The 22970-nt window shown below is 34.4% G+C and overlaps 1 protein-coding gene across 1 annotated transcript in view; it reads left to right on the plus strand.

Moving 5' to 3' along the window:
• The first annotated feature begins 6006 nt into the window (after window positions 1–6006).
• Window positions 6007–22970, plus strand: part of LOC124369881 (striatin-interacting protein 1) — a 44432-nt gene continuing 27468 nt past the window's right edge. Inside the window, exons 1-6 of the mRNA XM_046828019.1 lie at window positions 6007–6322; window positions 13172–13288; window positions 14431–14592; window positions 16250–16371; window positions 19573–19748; window positions 22436–22600. Of these exons, the coding sequence (XP_046683975.1) occupies window positions 6212–6322; window positions 13172–13288; window positions 14431–14592; window positions 16250–16371; window positions 19573–19748; window positions 22436–22600 (853 nt within the window). The 5' untranslated portion in view covers window positions 6007–6211. The remainder of the gene's footprint in view (window positions 6323–13171; window positions 13289–14430; window positions 14593–16249; window positions 16372–19572; window positions 19749–22435; window positions 22601–22970) is intronic.

Below are 22970 nucleotides of genomic sequence, written 5' to 3' on the forward strand. Positions count from 1 at the left end.
AACTACAACTCATACATGGGTGGCGTAGACTCGTCTGACCAGATGCTTTATTGTTATCTAGACGAACGCCGTACTTTGAAGTATTGGAAAAAGGTCACTTTTCATGTAATTGGCAGAATGATTGTAAACCTGTACATACTTTACAAAGAGAATACCGACAAGCCCATGTCTAGAGTTCAGTTTACTGTGTCCATTGTTGACGGTATTGCAGCTGAGTGGCTTGGTGACCAAGCGGCACTCCCTAGGCAGAGAGCGGGCGTTGGTGATGAGCCTTTACAAAAACTGCCGGACAAAAAGGAAAGAAATTGTGCTGTATGCAGCAAAGCAAGCACAAGCAAAGGGGGGACAAGAAAAAAGACCCGATTTATTTGTAAAAAGTGTAACAAGGGTGTACACCCTTTGTGTCTTCTTAAACATACTTGCTAAACACAAAATTTGTAGCCTAAGTTCTTTTTTATATTTCATTTTTATTATTGTCTTTCTCCATAGTAAAATATAGATTGTAGTTTTTAAAGTTGATTTTATGTTTATATTAGTTATAGTTTGTAGTTATAGTCAGTCAAAACAAAATATTGTCAACAACTAATGTGTGAATAAACAGTTTCCAAAAAAATATTTTTTTTAGATATTAACAGTTTTTTTTTAATTAATGTAAAAAACTTTTTTTTTAATATAACAATATAATTTTGTGTGTGTGTATACAAATATAAGTGAGTAACAAATTACAATTGTTTCCCACAGCAAAAATATTTTTCTTTCATCCTATTTTTATATCTCAAAGTGAAAAAGACTAAATACATAAACTAAAAATACGTTTGCTTTTCTTGTTAAACAACAATATTTTGCAATCTAAGTGCAATATCTTGCCAAAATACTAAGCGCTATTTAGTAGGCTAATAAACAAAACAAAAACCATTACGATTGGGCGATAAACAAAAAAAGTTATGATGCTTTAACTACAAGAGTGCGAAAACAGTGCTTTTGGCCTTGGCTCTTTTGGGTAGTACCCGCGCGAGCGGCACTGGCCGTGTTGCGCAGTACCCGGGCGGGCGGAGCTGGCCTCAAAAGGGTTAAGATTGTAAAGATTATCTATTACGGTGATATAGAGATTATCTATTATCTAATAGTGTGAAATTTAAATTTTGTTATTGATACACACAGTTTTGAAAAGCCTAATATCATTTGTATAAGTAGGCTTGAATCTTTGGATCCCTCTACAATGGAATTTTGAACGTTTCTATGTGTGTATCTTTTTATATTTTTAATTACTGGCTTTTATGAAGTGCTCATTACCTTCTTGTAAACAATATAAAAACTGATATTTTTCTTTTGACAATAAAATTATATTTAAAATGTAGCTCATTGGCAACACTTGCTGCCAAATTAAACTCAAAACATAATTTTATCTACGCCACTGAGAGTAACAATAAGATGAAATTACAGTTGGAAGTGTTGAAGTTCTAACGGCAGGAGGCGTGGTAGTATCGGTGTCAGGAAGGTTGACTGGCCTTATATGCAGATCGCCTCAGCCGCATTTAGCTCCACCAACAGACTGCAAGAAACCCAGATTTTCGCCGTTGACAAACTTGACTCCATAAGTCACATCACAACATGAAGACATTACACGTCAGTCTGCAACACCTTTACCGTCGTGATAAGGTCCGGTGTCATGTTAGCAATCTTTCTATGACTCTCCAGGATCAGCTTGTCGCAGTGTGCTTGAATATACGGAATGCGCAAGTTCTCCTCGTCAGTTGAGCGCAGTAAGGCATGCGTTGTCGGTCTCGGATGGCTCGCGAGCTCACAGCATTCAATTGCCTTTTCACTGACGATGTGCTTGAGATCTGCACACTAATGGTCAGCTCACTAGAGTTCATATCACAGCGAGTCTATCTTGAACCTTATTAATGTTTATTTTGATAGGTCCATGCTGGGTACCGTCGAAAGAGCGGGGAATATAGAGTGGCGAGGGCTAGTTTTGATTTACGTGGTTCAAGGATGGCGATTTTGACACGGAGAATAAAAAACAATAAAAACTTTTTTAGACAAAGAATTGGAGAACATATCTGAAGGAATTCTTGCCGAACACAAAAAAAACTTGCAGCAATATTGGGAGTAGCTCAACAAACAATGTCGGTACTTTTAAAAACCATGGGCATGATCCAGTAACAAGGAAATTGGGTACCAAACATGTTTAAGTCTACAACAGCTGCTCCAAAGGCAAAGGAAAGGGTTGGTTTTCATCACATAGTGACGAGATGAAAATTGAATTTATTTCGATAATCCAAAGCGAAACAAATCTGAAACAAGACTTGGCCACGAATCAACATCGACTGCAGAGAAATATATTCATGGATGGAAGGTGATGGTCATTATTGGAGTAGTGTATTGGAAACTAATTGCCTATATTAGTTTGCCAAATTATGTGCGCATTTTAGATATTTGCCATCTCTTATAGAAAATTTAGACGAACCATTTTACATTACATACATTTATAAAAATATATGTAAATATTATTTTATATATGTAAAATATAAAAAATATCATCATCTACTACTTAATTTCCGAAGGAAAATAAAAAATCAAATATTGTCACAAATGTAATGATCTTTGAGTGAGCAAAAATAATCAACGCGTTTGGATCTAAGGAGTGCAAAATATTAGCTTCTAAGTCCATTAACAATAAAGATTCTAAATTTTCGTTTGTCAACGACGATCTCAATCTGGTTTTGATAAGTTTCGATTTACAAAATGCTCGTTCGCAAGATACTTGAATCGATGGGATGATTAATAGAAATGAATATACTTCTGAAAGTTCTGGGTATTTTAAACAGTACATGTTATACTCTAATATAATTTTATATCCACACTTGATAGAAATGTTAAATTTTACCGACGATTTGCACTGGACCTCATGATCTTCATCATCATTATCTTCTTCTTCTTCTTGATCATCGTCATCATCACTGGGTTCATCGATATTTTCGTCTGGTACATTTTAATACAGATAGTCGGCGTTCATGCTTGCATTTTCAATCTGGGACCGTACATTCATGGAAGAGATAAGTACTTCTTTCAGCTTTTCTTCACCAACGTTAAAATAATATTCCTATTCCTTTAATACTTTAGGAGGAAGAGATTATTGGGATTCTTTTAAATCGTTTTCGGTAGAAATAGGTCAAATCCAAATAGAGCGATTTGTGTTGTACAAAATGGCTTTCCATAGTTTGGACAGACCTATCCATAATTACGAAGAAGATTTTTATTTTTAATTCTACTTAGGGAGAAGTTCCAACTGCCGTCTTCAGCAGACTCTCCTGCCATTTTCTTTACTGCCATCTTTTTTCTCTCTTATTGCTTTGCCATTAATGAACTAATTAAGAGTTTCATCGATCTTTGCTCTTTCTTCAAGTATCGTTAGTATTTTCAAAACAAAGCTTTGTGCTGCTTTCAAGGTTTCAACCAACTTGTCTCGAAGACGTTTTAGTCTACTAAGAGAAGACTCAATATTCCTCCACACATGGGCGTAGTCTAGATTTCTTTGTTTGAAGATAATCCGATAAACACATTTGCGACGTAATCACTCAAAACTATTTCAAGGTCTGTCAATACTCCAAAGATATTGTCAAATAATGCCTATCTTGCAGTAGAAACCACACTTTTTAATGCCAGTAGTCTCTCTCACACTTCGTATCTTTTAACATCTTTCCGCCCGGCAATATCGCCGATAAGCCTCGTCTTAGAATGATGCAGATTGAATTATATTAATTTAAACTATTGCTATGTTTACTCAAGACGGTGTTAATTATACTGTTAAATATGTTTCGGAACAGAAGGGCACCAAGAATTTCCAGGCTGGAGGTCACACCAAGTTATGTCCCGGTGGCCCAGTACGGATCTTTTGACAGATCTTTCAGCTTGTCCGCGAATGAGCTAATGTGATGGTGCAATAGCGTCTCAAGGAGCAAACGTGGCCTTTAGCTTGCCATATAACTTAGCTCACCGCAGAACTTTGCAGTCTATTCTATAACGTATGATCCAAGAAAAAATAAAACATCACAGTGGTAATGATGATCACCTGCCCGGTGCGATGTGTAAGCGCAGTAGTCCTGCTCACTGTTACCAACTACGTTCCAACCAAGTTTAAAGTTAATGTGCGAAAGGTCCAGCAATTGCTACTCGCTACTAGTCATTTTTATAAAAATCTAAGAAGAATTATAATAAATCATCTTCCACGATAGACTAGGCCGGCCAATAGTTCAGGCCCGCGCTGAGGGCGAAAGATATAGCTACATCCCGGGCTTTATACTAACGCTTCTCTAAACATGATAATGGGGATACGTCCTGCTATTGCTTAACCCACTTGAGAAAGCCGCGTTCTGTCCCGAACTATTAATGGGAGAATCGAATACGGAATCGAATAGTGTTCGAATACAGCCCGGGTATTCCACGTATTCGAATGCCTTAAACTGAATACAATTCCCTCGAAGGAATTCAATTCAAATCTACAATATTCGTTCATTCAAATTAATAGTATTCCAATAAAACATCCAAGACCTGCATTCGTATTTACATACAAAAATATTCATTAGAGAGTTTTCACTTAACACAGCCCGGGTATTCATATCTTCGAATACTTTTGAAACGAATACAACTTCTATGGAAGAATTGAATTCAAACATTCATTGTTCGTTAATTCGGACTAATAGTATTCAAATAAAATATTCATGAGCTGTATTCGTATTAACATATAAGTATCCATTGTAGGGTTTTGAATGAATGTATATATTTATAAACAATAAAGTGAAAATTATTGTTTCTTCATGTTGTCGTGTTTAAATATAACAAGATTTACGATTGAGGGTTTTGGCTCCAATGTATTTCTTCGACATTGGTGACAAGACCTGCAGTAAAAAAGACTCTTTCAGACGGGATTGAAAGAGCAGGTAAGCAAATATACCTTTTCTAAAGATCATAGGTACCATGGGTATGGCATATTTGAAGGAGGCAAAAAAACAAAGGATTTTCCCACTTTTTTGGCATGGGCAGTTCAAAATAACCAAGAGAGGAAGGAAGTAATAAAAGTCTAGACTTGTCAGAAGTTCTCAACGCAGATAAAGTATTCGAATTCAAGGGTGTTTTTAAATACTCCGTATTCGATTCCCCCATCACTATCCCGAATAAGGTAGCCTACTTTAAAAATACGTCTTCTGCGATTATTTCCCCCCTCCAATATGAAGCCTAGTTTTCCGTGGGTAAACACAAAATAATTTTATGATTAGTACCATAGATTCAGATTTTATATGGGATGGTCGGAGTGATCAGGTTAGCCTCGAGCTTGTAATAACAATACATTGCTTAAGAAATTTGTCTCGTGTACTCGATATACCAGAACTATATCCTCGTTTGTTACAGTCATTGAAAATAAAAACATCTGTAATCAAGCTAGAAGTCTATTTAGCATCATTATAACATACTTTGTTCAAACGTGGCATAATTAAAAATAGGTATTGTGCCTAATATACTGAACAATTATAAATTGTATAAATAGACATTTTATTCCAGAAAAGCCTCAAATAAAAATAGTTTATTGAATCCTTTTACAAGCCCTTTGTTTATTTTTTAGAACGTATTTTTGTACATTAATTATACCATTTTCCTAAATCCATTCGCTATAATTAATCGGACTAAACCTTCAATGAATAAAGGAAAAATGCAAACCTGCACAAAAATGTTTGATATTGATATTTTACAATTCTAAAGTTAGTATTTAATTTGAAAACAAGCGATTTGGTAGCACAGGATAATGTATCACTCTAGTTTCCTAGCCAAGCATTTTTACTTTACGATTTTCAGAATTATGTCGTTGTAGGCACTGATTCCTTTTATTAAAATTATATTCACTGAGATGTGCTTTTTTTCTCTCCCTTAAGTCTTTTCGGTATGCTATGTCTTTTGTCTCTCACTAGCTGTTTGATTTTTTTTTATTATCCCTACATGTTTTCGTCTGGCTTGTGCATTTGTATTGTATTTGTAATTGTAATGTTTATACAGTTGCATGAAGGAACTAAGTTAACTCAAAATTCTTTAAGAACTAATTTTTATTTTTATTTAATAAAACCAAAGTGTACTGTGTTAAAATTCTCAACTGTTAATTCGTTCGTTTAAGAAGAAAAATGGAACTATATTTTTAATAACTAACCAGAAAGTCATGGATAAGGACAGCTGGATAATATTCTCCAATGCTGATCCCAATGGAAATGGTAAAAGAGGTCTTCCAAAACTTCGCGATATTTTTCGACGACAAAGACAAGATTCCGATGTAAGTGTATTTGTATATTGCATTGGTAATTTATGTATAGTTAGGTAGGTAATTATATACATTCTGTTATGCCTAGGCTCTAAGAATAACCCCTGTTTATGATATAAATACCAACATCTCATTATGTATGCACTGTTAATAGAGATGTGTGTCCAAAGTAGGCTAATTCTAATACTATAGCCATCAAAGTTAATTTAATTTTCCTGGAATTGGTTATCTATACCAATCTAATAATATTTTAATCTGTGTCTTTCAAAAGTTCTTACTGTCAGAAATGTGTAATCCTTATGGTAGCTGTAGGCCCAGACATATTACAATATAAATATAGGGATTGCTTTTATCTTCATCGTGCTCACTGCTGTGTATACACATCAGGATACTCGCTGGATCTCGTAAGAGTGGGTGTAGGTCAGTGCGTCACTACAGTCAACGTGTGAGAACAAATAGATTACAGTTGCCATATTGACGTGTGTTAGGCCTAGTGTATTTAAACATATTTACTAATGGTAAACACCTAGGTACTTGGTACAGCTCCGTAGTTTAACTGATTGTTTGTTAAATATTATTGATTTTTGTTGTATAAAGTGTTACGAACAGCAATAGCCAGGTTAAAGATAAAAGTAAGGAAAAATGTACATGCACATATTAATATTTCATTGTTCTACGGGCATCATATGGTCTTGTTATGAGCGTAAGTCAACCTCCTATTTGTAGAAAAACGTGATTACGAAGTAAGACGAATAAACACCATTGTCATATAGACTGAACAAACCGATAAATGGTTCATAACTAAACTGTTCTGACCACAAAACACTCAGATAAGTGTACACTCAATTTTAAGCTAGCTGCTCATATAGAAAGTGAGTGGTTTATTTAAAAATATCAAGAAACATTTTTATAAATGTATATTTTAAATTAGATTGTTTTACTTAAATCAATCTAAGTTAATATTGAACAAACCAGACTGAAGTGACTATTTAATTATGATTTTATATATATTAACAATTGAAGCAAACTAGACTCCCAACTATTTGGAAACTAAAAAATTGAATAGTTACCTGATAGGTCCAGGCAATATATGAAAGCCTACTCTGATAATGCAAAATTATTTTTAATATTCACAGTATTATCTAAAGTGAACATATTCAGTAGGATATTTTATATTCTAGCTGGTATTATTGTCACTGTCCATAAGTTAGTTCTAATGTATAATTAGGCATGCATTGAAGTTAATCTTATAAAATGTGATGTTGCTTGAAAATCTATAATATAATCAGCATTATTAAATCTTACTTTAACACATTTATTTAATGTAAGAGAAATTTGTGACTTACACCTTGCAGGCCTGCCCTATTCCCTTCAAGGTATCACTTCTTTAATAAAGTACCCAAGGATCACAATTGTATTTGATTAATGAATATCATCATTGATGACAGTTTGGGATGAAGTGGGTTTTAAAAGCTTTTCTGATGTTTGAAATACTTCAAAGACAATGGCATTTTTATTGGAAAGTAGTTTCAAATTTGAACTACAGGTATACGCTATACCTGAGAGCATCAATGAAGGCGGTTGGGGTCCACTTAACTTCTTTCAAAAATCCTTCATTCAACAAAACATGACAAATGATGAGACACTTTTCTTTTTCCGATTGTATTAAAATATTTTATAAGTACTACAAATTACTGACATATTTAAAAATTAGTGGATTGTCGTGTTGTAACATTTAATAAAAAAAGAAATTTACTTAATATTGAATAATTTATGTCTTCTAAAAATATTCCCACTCATTTTTCACTCTGAATTTGTATTAATTAGCCAATACAAAATATAAATTCACAATAGTCTAAAGCTAACAAAAAATAATAAATCTTAAGATAAGTCAGCTTATATAAAATGTGTTCTTTTGTTGTTTATTTAAAAAAGAAGAAGAGAAAAATCATAAAGAGAAGTATGAATAGTTATCAGTGGTTTTAATAGTTATTAACTTACATTATTTAATATTATTTGAAGGCCTTAAGACATCATTGGTGTACAGATTATGTATTTTTACATCACGTTTTTATTGGGATAGTATGAAATTGTGTATTTATGATAAATATGAGCATTTTATTTTGAGACGTATATAACTCTAATGTGCCATTACGAGATGAAAAATACTATAGAAAGAAGTTTGTTTACATGTTTTACAACAGAAGTATAGAGTGATCAATTAATTAACTTAATTTTGGGCCTATAGAAATCATATTTGACCAAATTTATATATTTTCAGACTTCTTTTAAGATAATATCTGATTAATAACAGCCCCTATATAGTTTTGGAGTGCCAGAATTAAAGATTGAGAACATTGGTGAGTCAAGCTTAGTGTTTGTCTGGTGGGTGGACAGTTTGGCAACCCAGCGTATCTCTGGTTGGATGAGGCCAAGTGGTGGGCTGAATAGGCCACGCCCTCAACTGTCTTTTCTGCTATACTCTTTTTTTTGTTTTGGCTGCAGCACACACTAAGGACACTAATCCATGTCACACTAAGCTCATTATCAGGCAATAGCTCTTTTCTGTTGTACTCTTGTTTTGTTTTGGCTGCAGCACACACTAAGGACACTAATCCATGTCACACTAAGCTCATTATCAGGCAATAGCTCTTTTCTGTTGTACTCTTGTTTTGTTTTGGCTGCAGCATACACTAAGGACACTAATCCATGTCACACTAAGCTCATTATCAGGCAATAGCTCTTTTCTGTTGTACTCTTGTTTTGTTTTGGCTGCAGCACACACTAAGGACACTAATCCATGTCACACTAAGCTCATTATCAGGCAATAGCTCTTTTCTGTTGTACTCTTGTTTTGTTTTGGCTGCAGCATACACTAAGGACACTAATCCATGTCACACTAAGCTCATTATCAGGCAATAGCTCTTTTCTGTTGTACTCTTGTTTTGTTTTGGCTGCAGCATACACTAAGGACACTAATCCTTGTCACACTAAGCTCATTATCAGGCAATAGCTCTTTTCTGTTGTACTCTTGTTTTGTTTTGGCTGCAGCACACACTAAGGACACTAATCCATGTCACACTAAGCTCATTATCAGGCAATAGCTCTTTTCTGTTGTACTCTTGTTTTGTTTTGGCTGCAGCATACACTAAGGACACTAAGTCCATGTCACACTAAGCTCATTATCAGGCAAAAGCTCTTTTCTGTTGTACTCTTGGTTTGTTTTGGCTGCAGCATACACTAAGGACACTAATCCATGTCACACTAAGCTCATTATCAGGCAATAGCTCTTTTCTATGCTATAATAAATAAGATACTAAAATTAATATGAAACTTGATAATTAGTGCCGAATTACAACTAATTTGTTGAAAATCCTTTTCTTACTCGTTTGTTGTAATGTCCAAGATTTTAATTCAACAATACATACTCTGCAATCAACTTCTCTTAGAATAGAATATATTTTTTGTCTTTAAGCATTGTAAGCAATGGACATTGTCAATTAATAATACAATCAAATTATGAATATATGGCATTATCAAAATTGAGGATCAATTAACATCAGAATCGAATTCAAATATGAAACATTTTTAACAAGAGTCACAATACAAGTTATAATGGATAACAAAATTTTTTAAATATTGAAATAAGACAATTGTTGAGTTAACAGTAACAAAAATACAAAAGATAAATACTATAACAAATAAAGTGTATAAAATAAATAACAAATAAGATATTTATACCATAAAATAGATAATTGTTCCATTTTAACCCTCCAAGTGATACTCATATTACTCTACAGTGATAGGCCTTTTTATGATGATGCGCAGTGTTTTTTGTTTTAATTCATAAAACATATCAAATATACCTGAAATATAACATATTATATATTAAAATGTTCACTATAATATGTACTAAATGGTAATGATACAGAAAAACTTACCAAGAAAATTTTTTCATTGTATTATTTACTAATGACCTTGAAGAACAAATTTTTCCAACAAAAATTATATTTTTGAGGCTATTTTTGACAATTTCCATAGTAACATATTTGAAATTCATTATATACAAAAGATTCACAATTTAAGTTTGAACACAAAGATGTATAACACTTGTAGTTTATATTTACATGAAAATTGATTTTGAATATGTTTTTCACCATCATAAACAAATCGAAAACTGCCAAAAAATGTACTTTTCATCAACAAGTTCCATATAATGTTTATTTGTATCTGCTTGAAAATATACGATATAGAGTATCAAGTAAAGGAACTCTTTCTAAACCGTTTAGTATAAAATATAACTGAATTCCAATACTAGTTATTATTTTACGTCGTTTTTTCACGAACGGCTCGGACCGAGCCGTTATCGATTCAGACGGGGTCCCTAACGGCTCGGTCTGAGCCGCTATCACTTGGAGGGTTAAAATTCACATCCTAGATTACAAGTCAAGACAGGTACTAATTGATTGAATAGAAAGGATTTAATCAAACCAGTTGAAGATCACATGTTTAAATTGTTTCAGGTCTACTGTATATGCCTTCTGATCAAGTTTATTACATTGTGCATTCAGCATTTACATGCTTGCCCATTTAAACAACACAAATTACCCACCTTAAAACAGTACATACTGGTTCCTTCTATGAATTAGAATGTGACTAGCTAAATTTTTTAGTTCTAAAATATCTGTATTGCCATTTAACAGTTGAATATAAAACAAATGTATGGAGTTTTCATGCAGTATTCTAGGGACTCCCAAGATCATTGTCTTCCCCCCCCCTCTCTCTCAATCTCAACAACCAGTAGATTTATGTAAGATCCCAGGCTGTTCCAAACTATTTGACCAATATTGATCATCAATTGGTCTGGTCATGTTAAGATCTCAAATCCAACATTACTTTTTTGTAGGTGTAATACGATGTTGCCCAGAAAGTAACAGACATTTTAAAATAAAAAATTAGCAAAGTGAAAATAACAATTTTTATTATTTACATTTTTAAGCTACTTTTTTACTATCTATCAAGTAAGCTTGTAAGCTACTTGTACTAATCTATCAAGCTATTTTTCTACATAATCGCAATTTAAATTAAAATATTTATCATAACATTGTACAAGCTTTTCAATACCCTCTCTGTAGAAATCTGCTGCCTGTGAGTTCGACCACTGGTTTACACCAGCATGCAGTTCAGCGTCAGTGGCAAATTATTGCGTAATGAGCTATCTTCATCGCTGGGAACAGGTGGTAGTCGGTCGGAATAAAATGCTGGCTGTACGGCGGATAATTGAAAACTTCCCATCTAAAACCTTCCAAGAGCTCTTGGGTACGATTGGCTGTGTGTCAACAAGCGTTGTGAAAAAACAAAATTTTCTTGCTGAGTTTTTGAGTGTCTGAACGAGAATCATTCCCTGAGCATTCCAAAACAAATTAGACATAATTGTTCTTGCTGACAGCGTTTGCAGATACTTCCTCGCTTTCCTGGGTGAATGCGTGTGTCCCCATTCCATTGACTGCCATATTGTTTTATAGTTGACGTAATTTACCTAAATCTTGTCACCATTTACGATACAATCGATGACGGTTTCCACTTGCCTTTAAAAATGTCAGTGCTGCAACAAGTCTCTGTTTTTTGTGGTCTTCCGTTAGGATGTTCAGAACCTCCTGGCACAAAATTTGTGGTAACCAAGTTTACCAAGCACTCTTCATGAACTAAACTCTATGAAATTTGGAGGAAACGTTCAAAGACTTCCTAATCGTGAAATGACGATTTTCACGGATTATTTCATTGATTTTTGCCACCAATTTATCACTTAAAAGATAGGCCTACCACTGCGATGCTCAAGTGAATACTGGTTTGTCCATTTTAAAAATCAATGGCCACTGCCTTACTCAGTTTTCACTTATTATTCCTTTACCGTACATATCACAAGTCTGGTGATAATTTTTTATTGGTTTGTGATTTTTTGCCAACAATATCCTTATCTCTCTTCGCACTTCGCAACTGGTGGGAATTTAAAATGCAGAACTTATTTCAACACGCCGCTATATTCAAAGTACGATAGGCATGATGCGTACAAATAATGATATGTGTGACATAAGCTACACACAATGATTAATAACAAAAGGCGTGCTTCTCCATTACCACACCTCATAAAAATCAATAAACAGAGCAGTAAACCAATAATGGGGCGTGTGGCAGAAACAACACACAACGGAAAAGTTTAACAATAGTCATGCTTCTCCATCATCTCATATTGTCCACTTTGAAAAATCATGTTTATGGTTACCTGATTTAATTATTTGTTATATATGTTTGATTGTCATATTAAATTCCAATATGCCATTATCTTTGTAGTTAAGTATTTTTTAATTCTTAACATTAATATCAAACTATGTTGTGACATGAAAACCCAACTTTTCCATACAATTAATATCAGTTTCACAAGAAAGATATTCTATTTGTTTCTGTATTCTATTATAGTTCTTTCTGACTCCTTCAGTTTTAACTTAGAAAGAGGGGTGGTAAATATAAATCTATTGTGATGGGGAGTTTGCAATTTTGTCAGTTATTTCTGAAAGTTTTGGTAGGTTTTCTTTACTAGCAGACAGCAGGTCCAAGGCCTTACAAACCTAAATGTTTTTATGAAACCAGTATTAATTAACTTTATTTCAAGCAAGAATTTTATTTGCTTCGAAGATGCGATGGTTAAGCTCCTTTAACTCAAGATCTGTGTGATTTATGTGTTTACTGTACTTCTGTTTCAGAGAAATTAGTTATAATTGTTAGGACATCAGAAGTATTAAGTAAGGACCTTATAAGTATTAGGACATCAGAAGTTTGAAAGTTGTGAATGTCTGTCCGCAGGGAGGAACTGACTGCCCCGACCTGGAGTATGTATACGCTGACGCAGACACATACACCAATGAGATTGCCGAACTTTACAGTTACACAGAACAACCAGAATTTCAACTCAATGTTAAAGTGAGTTTATAGAAGACTGCATTGTAATTTACTGCTGTTTTAAGTACAACATTAATATATTTTATAGAAGGTTTGATACCTACTTTTGTTTATTCAAATCATCAATACTCAAGAATAATTTTGCTGAAGAACAAAAATAACTTTTTGATTGTTAATTGTTATTGTCATAGTTCTTTTATGCTGGAATCAGTGTTATTTGTAATGGCTATTGTAAATTTAGAGTATAGGCCTGAGTATGAGCCGTTTATTAAACTTAGGTTAGGTGGAGGAAAAGTTGAGTGTTTTGCAGGAAAAGTTTCTGTGTCGTTCTTGAGAAATTTACCACCCTACGCTCTGCATTCTGTGGCCAAGCTTCTCTTTCAGGATGGCAATGAAATACATGCTTCTCTTGATAAATTGATAAACAAGTAGCTATTGTGCACAAAGAGCATTTGTAAAACAATGCTGGCTTCCAGTGCAAAGCCATGAAAGCAGTTTTATTTAGGCTGAAAAAGCTTTGCTTCTCTTTATTTTTGTATTATTTTTTTAGAATTAAAATATAAACTAGTTTCTACTAAACGTTTTACCTCAACTACAGATGAATTTATTTTTACATTTCAAAGGAAACTATTTTAATATAACTGTTTGGTATCTGGAATATTGGTATATCTTAAAATGAGCAAGTAATCAGGATCACTGTCCGTTTTATAACTTTGTGGCCTAATACCATGTCAGCACACTTCTGGCTGTTTGTTTGTTGGTTAAATAAACAGATCATATTATACAAGTGTCCAATAAACAGAACAGTTCCTCAAATAGACTGATTATTATTTTGTTTAGTTAAAAATGTTTCTATAAAACCAAATAATGTTCTGGAGCAAATAAATATACATATTATTTTGTGATATTTGACAATATGCACATTGAAATGAAATGCTTACCTATAGACTTTATGCAGTTTGTAAATTTATTTTAAACTTTACACTAGTCCGAAAAAACAGGAACTTCGCATTGCCCAACGTGATTGAATAGTTTAGCCTAACTAGTTGTTACGGGTAGTTTTTGCCAAACATATCATTGAAGTACTAGGTTGCCAAACACTTTATAGTATTAAATTTCATGTAAATATGTGATTGATGTTGTTAAAACTCTCATATTTTTAGGCGTTTGAATACCAGATGGAAATGTATGGACTGAAGCTGTGTTGGCAGAAACAAACAATGGAACAAAAGAAGTCCATAATCGCTAAGTTGCTGGATCAACTTGAAGTTTCCAATAAGGTTTTGCGAATGAAAGCTGCTCGCTGTTTCCTTTACCTGGCTCAGGTGAGGGTGAATTGTCATGTATAAATAAACTCTGATTTGTTTATATTCATAAAACGTTGTAGAACTATTGCTAACATTCTATTAACGTTGCATGGTTGAATGGCAAATCCGAATTTTTAATGTCTAATTTAGTCAACTACCCGAACTACTAGTTCTGTTAAACAGTATGCCACAAGTTTAAGAACAATCCCTTGGTCTAGGGATTCCCAAACCTTTTTGACCTATAGCTCCCTTAATTTTAGGTAATTTTTGGCAATTTGGATAAATGGTTTGAACATGAACTTTTATATCTGAAGTATCGAACAAAAGCAAAGCAGTTTGGAGAATCATAAACAGTAAAAGAGCTCCAAAAGCTTTTTCTTGCACCCCTTCATTTCTAAACATCAATGGAATAAAAGTTGAGGACACCTTACAACTGGCTAATCATTTTAATGATTACTTTTCTACCATTGCAAAGAGGTCTTTACAGAATAATTGACTTTATATGAGGTCAACTTTAAAGATATTGTCAAATAGTACCTCCATGGAGAGAAGCTGTAATCTTGAAAATCTCACACCTATAACATTTAAGGAAATACATAGCATTTTAACCTCATTGAAATCTACACTGTCTTCAGGTATAGACAGCATTGCATCACGACTGCTAAATTATTGCAAAGAGGAACATTCTTATCCTCTGACAAAATTAATCAAAAATATATGGCTGAAGGCATTTTCCCCTCATGTTTGAAGATCGTCAAAGCGTATACATTGCAAAAACAAAGTTCTATTTCAAAGGTGTTTGAAAGGGTAGTCATTAATAGACTAATTGAGCACTTAACTCAAAATGATTTACTAGTCAAAAGATAACATGGCTTTTTATCAGGCAGAACTACAAATACAGCACTTGCAGATTTTGTAGAGTTCATTATGAATGATCTAGATATTGGAAATACTGTTTCAAGTGTATTTTTAGATCTTAGTAAGGTGTTTGACTGTCTTGGATAGTTTTTGGGTGCATGGTGTGGCAGCAAAATGGTTTCGTATCTGTTTGTCTAAACAAAGTCAACTTGTTCAATTAAAGAAACCACAAATGGAGAAACAAGAACCGTTAAATATGAGGGAGCACCTATGCAGAGAGGTGTCCCCCAAGGGTCTGTCCTAGGACCAGTGTTTGTGCTCTTCACCCTTGACCTTCCAAAATATGTTCCAAGACAATAGTTACGTTGTAATGTTTGCTGATGACACTGTTTTGCTGACTTGTGATAGCACCACAGAGCAACTAGAAATAACAAGTTTTATATCTGTTAACTTAGCACAAGAATACTGTTATAAAAAATGACTTGGTTTTCAATAATACAAGGCACTCCCAACAGTTTACCCCACCTATACATCGCCTAGCACTCTTCCAGAGAAAGCCGTCCTATGTCAGGGAGAAATTTTTCAATGCCCTACCAACAACTCTAAAGAACAAGCTGAAAGTATTGTTAAAGGATTGTTCATTGACAAATCCTTTTACTCAATTGATGCATTTTTGTACAGAAATTATGGAACTCTAAATATTTAACATTGTATGTTTTTTAAAAAAATATTGTTTTAAGTTAATGTACTCACTTTCTAAACTTGATGTTTATGAAATAAAGCTTCCGATTCTGATTCTGACAATCTTGTGTTGAAGGGCTGCTGGGCAGAAATGCAGTCGGACAAGGAACAGCAAGCTTGCACCAAGGACAACGTTTATCTTTTGTATGAATGTGGTGTGTTCCATGCTTTTGTTGAACTCCTCAATATTGAAATCGAGTTAGTATTTTTGCCTTTAATTAGTACCTTTTAATATTAACACCTATTTGTGAAAGTCTTAACCCCTTTGAACCCCATTGATACTGGTTTGCCGTACAATCAATTACTCTCTCAGGAAAGATTCTTGTATTGTTTCACAAAACATGTATTTGTATTCTTATACAATGCAAGTTAGCTCTTATTTCCTGGATTCAGATAATTTGAGAGAAAAGAGGTCTGTAACATCATGTATTGTTCGTTAAAACCTTAATAAGCCAAATTTTAATCATACCAGATGATAAAATTCTTTTTAATGCAGATTTCTAAATGAAGTAACTTTATTCTATGAACTTAAACACTACAAGACAATTTCCTATGGTAATGATTTAATTAAGCGGAATTTAGCGAATAAACTTATATACAACTCCATGCTAGACACTTAATGTCCACTTATGCTGTCATTGACATTATAAACTTTAATATTAGAAATATATGTACACTTAATTTTGGTAACACAGACTTGGCTGTCTTAGATTTTTGATTGCATCAATCTGTATCAATGCCCTTGGGATTGGTGGGTTTAGGTTCCATTATATTTTTAGTTCCAATTTTTATTGATAAAGCAAGGTGTGTTTTTTTAAATAAGTACCATTTTAATGTACAAAAAAATCTAGTAAACTTGTTATAACAATTTTATTTGCATATTAAAGCTCACACTTACTACTACAGTAGAACCCCTCATATCCGGCCACCACGGGACCGAGCCCCTGGCCAGATAACGATTCGGCCGGATAAACCAACCTACAGTACACAGCACTTGACGAAACAAAACAATTGTACTGTACTGTACTAACCGCACTGGAAATAATCAACGAACTGTTTACAGGTTAAACCTATTAGCTCAACTGAGGACAACACAGGAAAATGTAAACAAATAGATACACCAAAATAACGCAAGAGTCGTGGGAGACTAGTGCGTGCAACTGCGCGTCTGCAAGCCGTGGTAAATAAATTTCGATATTGGCTTCCGGGAAGTGGCCGGATAAACCGAGGTGCGGTAAAACCGAGGCCGGGATATGAGGGGTTCTACTGTACTCTACTTTCTACATAATTGTCATAAGTATTAAGGCACTTATCATATTTAAATACAACCTTTAATAAACTGTCATCATAAAAAATAACTACCTAATTTAACAGCGACTACAACATTGTCATTTGTATGCTATTGTCTTTGCTGCACTGACCTTTAAGATGCTTCTTCTGATGAAAAAACAAATGATATGGGTGCTAAATTCAAGCTATGTGGGAGATTAATTGTTCCTAAGAAAATGCTGTGATGAGATCTTAGTTTTGCTGTTTGTGCACGGTCATTTTCATACAGCAAAACATGTTTCTCAATAAAAATGTTATAGAGAACATTTCTTATAATTTTTCTGATAATGAAGAAATTGTGTAATGTCTGTTCATTTTACTTTATAATTCACTTTCTGTACCAAATTGTTGGTGATCATTGGGGGTCGTCCACTCTGTTTCTCATCTTGAAAATTCTTCTGGCTTTCTTTTAAGCACATACCCATTTGAATGTCATTCCATCTCTATTAATGTTTTGTCCATCCACTTAACAATTTTAATGGTGAATACCAACTGTTTTCATGTCTTTAGCGCTAAGAAAACAAATAATAGCACATCCTTCACAGTCAACGAGTTTCTGAATTCACGGGGGCATTTGATATATGCATTAACAGATTTAAAAACAATAGATTTTTACCGTAATTGCATCTGTGATTTCTTCTTCTAAGGCCATGCACTTAAGCTTCAAAGGCCTTTTACGCACTCCAAAAGTACACCATGAGGTCAACCAATCTACAGTTTCAGCAGTTCTACAAACCACCGAAAACAACTGATCAGGTCTTTATGAGAAAATTCACCACGCTTGTCCAGACTATCAAAGATAGCGTAGCGCTCCTTTGCTATTACAGGACAGTCCAAGAGCAGGTATTCAGCAATTCCTCCTACTCGTCACACATTCTACAGAGCGGATCCTCCCGAAGAATGCCGACTCTGTAAAGATCCTTCCTCAGATGACAATGTCCCATAATCAGACCCATAACCCTAGAAGACACTGATTTGCTCAAGGAGAGAAGGTGACTGTAGGACCATTCTCAGACCTGGATGCAGCCTCTACCTTCTTTTATGTTCAACATGAAACCATTTCGAGACAGCCCCTAAGGGATTCACACCTAGAAATACCACAGAACGCGATTGAGGTCCAGTCATGTTGGACGCTGAGCCCAAGATGGTCAGGGCATCAGCTCTTTCGTTCCCAAAAATCCCCTCATAACCAGGAACCCAATAAACAATCACATTGTTGATTCTGGGATGGGAAGAATCAACTTGATAGCAATCCCAGACAAGTTTGGGTTGAACACACAAGAGTCCAACGCCATCAGTGCTGCCTAGCTGTCAGTGAAGATATTGATCGGCTTGGTCTCATACCGCAGACAAAAATTCTCACAAGCGCATTCCCTAATGGCTGTGACTTCTGCCTAAAAGACTGTGGGTTAAGGACCACCAGCTCCCTACATTGTAATCTGTGGCTTGCTAACAGATGAAAGTAGACAGTGCACAGGCGCAGGACACCGACCCCAGTGCTACAGTGGCAGAATTTCAAAACAGTACTTACAAACACACCTCGTAAAGTATATATAGCAGCCAATAGCCATTAGGAAAAACACCTTTTTCGTTAATTTTGGATGTTTTGGTTTCGGATTTTGTTACGTTGTTCGAAACCAAAATCTGTAAAAATCTAAATTAACCGTTATAAAATTATTTGTAATGCTTTATGTAAGTTATCTACATATTAATGTGTGTTATTTATATATCTAAGTTATGTTAATTTCCTATACAATCAAAATTCCTCAAAAAATGTTTAATGTAATATGCTTTTGTTATCAAGCACATAAAAATCATTATATAACAAGTTATTAAATGAAAATATTCCTTGAAGATTTCTGAAAGCAATGATCTTTGATGTCTTAAATTGGTTGTTTTTTGAGTCAATTTTTATCTTGTAGATTATTCGTTGAAAGAATTGGCCCAGTGTCTGTGCGTCTGTTTATATTTATTCGCATCACTACAATTAAGATTATAATTGTAAGGTTCTAGATTACATATAAGATTTCAATATTTATTCATAAATCAATAATGACATGGTGATTGTAGCAACAGTGCAACAGCCTCAACTGCTATGCGAAAACTGGCTGTAAGTCTTGCGGACTCCACAGACCTCCGCGTCATCTTGAGTGTTCTGTACATCATAGCTGAAGTGATACGTTGCATGGGCGAAGATGACTCACCCGAGTGGCAAAGGCTTGGGGAAGCCTTTAAACACGATATCAGTAAGTTTTTATTAATTTAAATGAAACTACATTGATATCAAATAAGGTTTTATTTGTTGTAATAAGGCACCTTAACAGACAAGTTGAAAGTAATATCATATTTTTGTAGTTGTACCATATAACAGTGGCTAATGTCTGTAGTACTGTTATCTTTTCAAATTATCAATCACCGATAACGAAGTCAAACCAAATCAATATGTTTTACAAAGAGAACAAATGACATAACAAGTACATTTGTACATACCACAAAGGTTGCATTTGGATTGTATAGGTGCCCTAGAAGTCCCCCTACCGCCCCTATTAATTTTTGAACAGAAATACATCAACCAATATCCATGGGTGGATCATTATAAGACAAAACATCTTGGTTTTTTGGGATATATGAGAACTTAAACACCCAACCCTAAATGGTGAATTGGAGAGGGAAGTCAGTTAGAAATTTTAACCTTCTGACAGCTGAATTATAATTGCTGTGCACGCATAATTAAAAGTAGGTAGTACAAATTTTTCTCAAGTCATGTCCCCTTGGAAGAAGGGGAAGCCAGCTCTGAACATACTAGCTTCTCCAGTCAAAGCAGGCAGGGGGTGGTACACCCTTATACCTAGGCTAGCAAGAATCTTTGACACTTTGGGAATGAACCCCACCAACTCCAACGGTCATCTCCAACAGTAGACTAGATCTATCGAATTACCCTTGCATACTAGAATCTCGATATTTGCGGTTAGTGCCGCTCCTGGGCATCCATAAGATTACCCAGATTTAAATGACAATCATGACAATCAGTTTTTGCTGTGCCCAGTGTGGGCTCAACTGGAGGGTATAAACCAGCCAGAAGTGAACCCTGCTGGGGATATTTTGTACCTTATAGGCATATATATATATATATAAAACATGCGTGTATACTCGTTACTAGCTACGAGTGAAATTATTTTGGACGTTAATACCCGTCACATGCTTGTTGATGTTAAGCGTAAGTCTATTCCCATTGTACGCTCTTGAAGGGTTAAAAGTTAAAATACAAAAAAATTATTTATTTAAATTAAACATTTTTGTAATTTAATTATTAAAACGCATATTTTGTTAGCAAAAGTATTGAGTTTTAGCATATTTTAAAAATTAAATCTTCAACAGGCTGCTATTTTGTACTTGATGGGGACCTTTAAATTGCAGCATTTATCTTCAACTATAAGGCATTTAAAATGAGATTTCACATGATGTGTGTTTACATTTTAAAATGTGAACTTACTCCTTAATTCCCCATTTATGGTCAGGGGTTGAAGATGTACTATATCTCAAATGCGATTATTTTTAGGTCTTATAAAGATCCCCCTAAGGATATTGGTTGATTCATTTCTGCTCAGAAGTTCATGGGGGGGGGGGGGGATAAATCACAGAAAAGGCAAGTCTGCAAGTATCACCCAGTGGCAAGCATGCTGCTAGAGGTACTGGGGGCTATGTATAAACTACAGAATAGGTATGCCGTTATGTGTCACTGGTACCTACCATAAATATTTTGGTACAATTAGCGATTTGTATGTCAGACATCTGGATTTACCGTTTTACTTATTTATTGGACAGCATCTGACATTGTAATGACGTTAATTTTGCTTAATTCTCAGCCAGTCTGCGATGTTTCCTATAGTGATTGCACACCATTTTTCCTTATACATTGTTAGGAACATGTATTAAATCATTTCCACCTAGCAATGAGGTAGGAATATGAGATCCTTCAAAACAGACAACCTGTTGTTCAATCCATCATCACCACCACTATTTGCTGTTGAGTCTAGGTCTAGGCTATCATCACTGTCACTGTCTTTTACATTTTCCAGTGTTTGAAGAACATCATCACTATCACTTTGATATTCTTGTAAATGAATTCTCTGATTCAGCAATAACTTTGAAATAAGAAAGAAAAAAACGTACTCGGTAACAACATATTGAGTTATTAATATGAACATGTTTGGAAATAGGTTAGAAACTGGCTAGAACCTCAAAAGCAACAAAACTCAGTTGGTGGAAATCGTTCTCCAGCTGTCATTATTAGTTCCTGAGAATTCCGTGTGATCACAGCACCTACTGGAAACATTGCAGACCAGCTAAAAATGAAGTAAACATTATTACATTACAATGTCTTATGCCGTTGGACATACAAGTGGAACGGCAAAATCGCAGTATCGAACAACATCCAACATTCTAGTTATAAGGGAAACAATGTACTACTGCAAACTCTGCAGAAAAAAATCCTGGTCTTCAATCTGCAGAATATTTTGAAAGATATTTTATTGATGCAATAAATTGAAAATATAACATTATATGTACTTTTATAACCACTAGTTTGCTGAAAATAGGTTTTCTCGGAAATATGATAGGATAAATATGAGATGAGGAGTAAAAATACAAAACTTAACTTGAATCAATATGAATGTTGAGTTAAGATCTAGTACATCTTGCTCTTAGTAAAGCGTCTTAAGAGTTCAATGTTAACTCAAAATTCTTTACATCAACCCTTCCCATCATTGTTACATTATGTGTTGAATAAATAATTAACCCATCCGTTCTTGTATTATTTAATGTCAATTTTTAAATCTTCCTTTTAAATACAAGTTGTATTTGGTGAGATTTATATAAAAAAATATTATTGTTACCACACAACCCACATTTGAGGTGAATGTTTCTGTGGCAGGTCATCCCATAGGAGATGAGCTGTTAGTAGTGAAGCTGTTCGGAATGGTGACGAGATTCTGTAGTGGCTCAGCACCTCATTTTCCAATGAAGAAGGTGCTGTTGTTGCTCTGGAAGATGATTCTGGTATCTCTAGGTGGCATCAGCGTACTTCGCGAACTCAAATGTAAGTCAAATATCTATACAAAAACGTAATATTTTGAAGTGTAATTTATTGATTTTAACATTTTATTTTTATAATTAATTTGAAATAGCTCGTTTTAACTCTTTGAGTGCCAAGAGACGATGTGATCGGCCTGCGGATATATCCAAAAAGTGTTGAGGGCCAATGACATCAGCCTGCAGGTTTTTAAAAAAATTCAGAGGGCCGATTAGATTGGTTTTCGAATATGTATTATTCTGTTACTAAATTTTGACATATGGCATTGTACTAAGTCTCATTTTTACATAATAAGTCAAGGTATATCATCAGCAGTGTTTAAGCTGAGATGAAAATTTTCTTAGCGAAAATGTTACAGGCTCTTTCGATTTTGTAG

This window comes from Homalodisca vitripennis, chromosome X, assembly GCF_021130785.1.
Source record: "Homalodisca vitripennis isolate AUS2020 chromosome X, UT_GWSS_2.1, whole genome shotgun sequence".
NCBI lineage: Eukaryota > Metazoa > Arthropoda > Insecta > Hemiptera > Cicadellidae > Homalodisca > Homalodisca vitripennis.